Raw genomic sequence first — 5,546 nt, forward strand, 5'->3', positions numbered from 1 at the left:
GCAATACACAGAATATATATATATATATATATATATATATATATATATATATAGAATAAGACAGAAAAACAATATCAAAACATTTTATTTACAAGAACATATTATTTAAGAGACTTTAAAAATACTTCACTCAAAAGCTCAAACACCTGGCTCTTGGCCTTTTTTAAATAAACAAATCAAATAAGATTATAAAAACAAGAAGCAAAATAAAAGCAAACAAAAAAAATTAAACAAGATAAAACAGTAACAAGCAACAAGAACAAAATGAAAACAAAAATAAAAAAAGTATTTTTATTAACTATTGTTAACAGATCAATAAATACTGTAACAAATGTATTTCTCATTGTTAGTTAATGTTAGTTAATGCAATAACTAACATTGACTAATGGGACCTTATTATAATATATTACCATAATAAGTTAATACAATGATTTAAGAGACTTTTAAAAAATCGTTTACTCAAAAGCTAACTGAAAAGCATATGTCTTCACCATGGTGCATATGAAAACAGTGATATTAAATTAGTACATTTTACATTCAGCGCAGTGAATTATATTAATTTACCATGAATTGTGATAGCCCTCATGATACAAAGGCAGACAACTGAAAGATATATATCTACAGATCTTTAACAGAATAGCAATCATGAGCCGAGGGGAACTGGTGTTCTGTGGGAAGCCTGAAGAGATGGTGGATTTCTTCAGCAGCTGTGGATATGAGTGTCCTGAGTACTGCAACCCTTTTGATTTTTATGGTACGACTTTTGAAGTTGTCTGAACACCTTTTTTTCTGAAGCTTGAACATGAATCAATTAGCCTGTTTTCAAGGTGTTCCTAGAGTAAAAAAAACATTTATCTTTACTGCTAAAAATATATATAAAAATAGGAATAAAATATCTAAAAACATAGCTGCTTTTATTTGACAGTTGATCTGACCTCTGTGGACACACGCTGCAGTGAGAGGGAAGCCGCCACCTACAGCCGCATGCATGACATCACATCAGCCTACCAGAACTCAGAGATCTATAAAAGCATGCTGGGAAAGATCGAGCAAAGCTGCCAGAGAGCAGACAAACCCATGATCCCATTCAAAAGCAAGGAGTCCCCCAACTGCCTGTCCAAACTGAATGTCCTCCTGAGGTAAAACTGCCATGACAAACCTTATTTCCGGCAGTTTTCATGAAAGGACGCTGTGAAAATATGCCTTACAAGAGCTATTTCTACCTGACCTGACCATTAAAAGAAATAAAATAAAAGCCATTCATTTAGATGTTACCGCATGAAGCACATAGTTTACCTAATGAAACACTTTTCATGTATTTCCTTCTCTCTTACACACACAGGCGGACCGTGCGTAACATGTCTCGTGACAGGATGGGCATTCTCATGCGCCTCTCTCAGAATCTCATCTACGGCCTGTTTATTGCTTTTTTTCTCATGAAGCTGGATAAGGATGTGACAAAAGGTGCTGTGCAGGACCGAATCGGCATAATCTACCAATCCATGGGTGCCTCACCTTATACCGGCATGCTGAATGCTGTAGCTTTATGTGAGTATCTCATCCACAGTTAACTTAACAATATCTTATAAAATATTATTATACATAGGTAATTGGTACAGACAAAGGAGAAAAAAATGTTTATGCTGTTTGATTAAGTCAGTGCTTTAGAGAAATAATTCCTGTCCTTTATATATCAGTTTCTGGCTGATAAGGGATCGCATCTCACAAATTGCTCCAGCATGCCCATGATTATTGCTTAACCATGAACTTAGAGCACTTGCGATAACACTTAATTGGTACTGGTCTGCTACTGTATTTTCACTTTCATGCTATTTAAATACATATATAGTTCTCAATAAGTTTGGAAAAAAGTTGTCTGCCATTTTCTTCCTGTCTGAAAATATTATCTTTTCAAACAGTTCCTGCTTTAAGGGCCATCGCTGACCAGGAAAGTAAAGATGGCTTGTACCAGAAGTGGCAGATGTTTCTGGCTTACATCATCCATATCCTGCCCTTCAGTATTATCAGCGTGTTCATCTTCACCTCTTTCTTGTACTGGTAAGTATGGGCGTGTTTGTGTGAGCTACTTGAGTTTATCAGAGCTCGGGTCAGGGTAACTATGGTTCAAATCAGAGGGGAATGTACGGTGGCCGAGAAGTGCAAAACAAATCACAATATCACAAAATGACAAATTACAAACGCAAATGCAAGTCTAAAAAACAAAATAACAATTCAGAAAACACAACAACAATTCAGAAAACATTATAACAAGTCAGAAAACACAATGACAAATTCGAAAACAAAATAACAAATTCGAAAACAAAATAACAAGTCAGAAAACACAACGACAAATCCGAAAACAAATTAACCATTCAGAAAACACAACGACAAATCAGACAAACCAGAAGAGGTAGGTATAGTTTGAGACAGCGCCATTGGTTTGGGATTACTCACCGCTGACTGGACGAGACATCTGTCAATCAACGTATACAGGAAGAACCAGCCGAAGAACAGCAGAATCGTGGTAGAAAGTTTGGAGATGGTATTTAAAGTAGCTCAGTTTAAATGTATTGTATGAATTGCCCTTACCAGAGAATAAAAAATACGGAGTGTCTATTTACACTTAGTGCAAATAGCCCGCCTTGTTGAATTTGTCATTGTGTTTTCTGATGTTTTCTGAATTGTTGTTGTGTTTTCTGAAATGTTATTTTGTTTTTTAGACTTGCATTTGCGTTTGTAATTTGTTATTTTGTTTTCAGAATTGTGATTTGTTTTGCACTTCTCTGTCACCGTAGGAATGTCCTCAGAATCAAATAAAAGTTGCTGGTTTTTGGATCTTGACCTCATGCTGTTTCTCTGTGTGGTTTGGTGTTTCAGGACCGTTGGCATGAACCCAGATCCTGTGCGCTTTGTGTGTTTTTCAGCCGTGGTCATGGTTCCTCACATCGTTGGTGAACTTTTAACACTGGTCTTGTTGGGGGTCGTTCAAGACCCCAATATGGTCAACAGCGGGGTCGCTCTACTCAATATAGCTGGAATCATGGTGGGATCTGGATTTCTAAGGTGAAGAAATTACTTTGAGTTATTCAGCATTGTCATAATATGTATTGAAGACATTGTTCTGCATTATAGATTGGATAAAAATATAATACGGTGTCTGTTTTTATATCAATGCACAATGTCAGTATATTAAAGGGATAGTTCTCCCCAAAATGAAAAATGGCTAAAAACTGACTCACTCTCAGGCCACCCAAGATGTAGATGAGCTTGTCTCATCGTCGGACCAGATTTGAAAAAATTTAGCATTGCATCACTTGCTCACCAAAGAATCCTCTGCAGTAAATGGGTGCCGTCAGAATGAGAGTCCAAACAGCTGATAAAAACATCACAATCTACAACTCAGTTAACGTCTTCTGAAGCAAAAAGCATGTTTATAATACACAAATCTGTCAAGAGGTTTTAACTTAAAACTGTTGCTTCTGGAAAAAAAATTTCTCCGGTTGAAGTTGTCTAGTATGAATCAGGAATTAAATATGCACTGTTTACATGCACAAAAAGTCCAAAACAGTTCTAAACAAATATTTTGATGTGAGAGGACAACAGGTGATGGACCTTTTCACTGGACTATTATGGTATTTTGGCCAGAAGTGACGGTTTAAGGTTACAAATGTCTTGATGGATTTGTTTATTACAAAAATGCAGCTTTTTGCTTCACAAGACCTTAATTGATAGACTGGAGTCGTGTGGCTTATTGTGATGTTTTTAAGCGGCAGTTTGGACTTTCATTCTGACGGCACCCATTCACTATACAGAAGATTCATTAGTGAGCAATTGATGTAATGCTAAAATTCTCCAATTCTGTTAAGATCTAAACAAAGATCTAAACAAATTTTGATTTTTTGACTATACCTTTAAGTATGAAGTTTCATAAAAATGTTTCTTATTCTTCCAGGAGTTTTAAACAAATGCCTGTGGTGTTCCAATGGCTGAGTTATCTAACCTTCCAGAAGTACGGCTGTGAGCTCCTGATCGTCACTGAGTTCTACGGCCTGAACTTCACCTGCAGTAAGAAAAATCATCTTCTTCAATCTATTGTACTGCATACTAATGGACCCCATTAAATAGCTTCACAAGCATAGTTTCTGTGTTAATGTATTTCTTATGGAAATAAGAATTTGAAGTGAGAAGCCAGTAGGTTTTACTTTACATCATTACCCACAGCATGTCAAATATTATCAATATTATTCGACTGTTTTCGACTGTGACTTGACATTTGATTTCATGGAGTCTTTAACATATAATGCATACGTTGTCCACACGGATGTCCTCTGACTACGCATTCCTCTCACTCAGCACCTTTAGCAGGTTTGCCAGGTTCATGTCTGATGGACAGTGGAAATATGATCATAGATCAGGGTTATCCTGGAGCTCTTTCACGTTACACACAAGACTTCCTCCTGCTCTACGCCTTCCTGCCTGCTCTCGTGATACTGGGCATCATCAGCTTTAAGATCCGCGATCACCTCGTCCGACGCTAAGGTCCTGAGTGTGTGTGTGTTGATGTGAATGTTATTTTATGTTCTTTATTTTGTATATAGAATATCTTTGAATCATATATAGTAGCCTACACTATATCCAGATAACCTCAACATGAAAGCTGAATCCATCAACCTTTTCCACAGTTATTGATCCATTTTCTCCACAATGTGATGTACCATTACTGTTTGTGGTATATATAATAATTTCTAATGTGGCTGTAAATAATCTGTGATATACAATAAATGTTTAATAAAATGTGTACCTGATATTTGAAAATGTATTTAGAATGAAATGGCATTTACAGCATTTGAATAAAAAGGCCACTTCATACCAGTGACTGTTTTTTCATACACTTGTGAATTTGTCATATGAATGCTTGTATCAATGCTTACATCGTGCTTTCGTTCAACAAATGCTCATGTTATGTCCCAGTCAGTTCTGACATGTATTTTCATGTGAGGAAAGCTAAAGTTACTATTTGTGGTTATTTCATACAACAACAAGATCATGTTGACAGCATCATATTATCAGTTTTGTCCCTTACGAAAATTAACCTGTTTTTTGTTTGTTTGTTTTTTTACTACAAATAAAACCAAAAACATAAGCATAGACTAACCATGGTATTTGTAGTAAGACTGTAGTTATACAAATGGTAATCAATCTGTCAAAAAAAAAAAAAATCATGGTTACTACACTATTACTATAATAAAACCGTGTTTAATTTTCATAAGGGCTCTCTATTACTATTCAACCATTTTCAGTTTTCAAATGTATGTAGTTCAAAACAAATATTGTTTCAAAGTATCAATATTTGTCAACATGAATTTCGCGTGGAAAGAGAGAGCATTTCTGAAAAACGGGAATAGAAAAAAATAGCCTAGTTGAAAAAATGCAGAAAAACTTCATTTCCCATAGTACACTAAATCATCTTACATCATCAAACAGTGACGTTACCCCTCGCAACGGTAATCAAGCGTCTCTTCTGTCGACAAGCATCAGTACAGGAT

General features: G+C 35.7%; 1 protein-coding gene across 1 annotated transcript in view; it reads left to right on the forward strand.

Annotated features, from left to right (window-relative positions):
* The window catches only part of LOC107747536 (ATP-binding cassette sub-family G member 5-like), a 12,047-nt gene extending 7,192 nt beyond the window's left edge, over positions 1–4,855 (forward strand). The window contains exons 7-13 of the mRNA XM_016562087.1: positions 625–754; positions 926–1,139; positions 1,343–1,548; positions 1,920–2,058; positions 2,878–3,063; positions 3,953–4,065; positions 4,354–4,855. Of these exons, the coding sequence (XP_016417573.1) occupies positions 625–754; positions 926–1,139; positions 1,343–1,548; positions 1,920–2,058; positions 2,878–3,063; positions 3,953–4,065; positions 4,354–4,538 (1,173 nt within the window). The 3' untranslated portion in view covers positions 4,539–4,855. The remainder of the gene's footprint in view (positions 1–624; positions 755–925; positions 1,140–1,342; positions 1,549–1,919; positions 2,059–2,877; positions 3,064–3,952; positions 4,066–4,353) is intronic.
* The last annotated feature ends 691 nt before the right edge of the window (positions 4,856–5,546 follow it).

This window comes from Sinocyclocheilus rhinocerous, unplaced genomic scaffold, assembly GCF_001515625.1.
Source record: "Sinocyclocheilus rhinocerous isolate Xijiao unplaced genomic scaffold, SAMN03320098_v1.1 scaffold469, whole genome shotgun sequence".
Taxonomy (NCBI): domain Eukaryota; kingdom Metazoa; phylum Chordata; class Actinopteri; order Cypriniformes; family Cyprinidae; genus Sinocyclocheilus; species Sinocyclocheilus rhinocerous.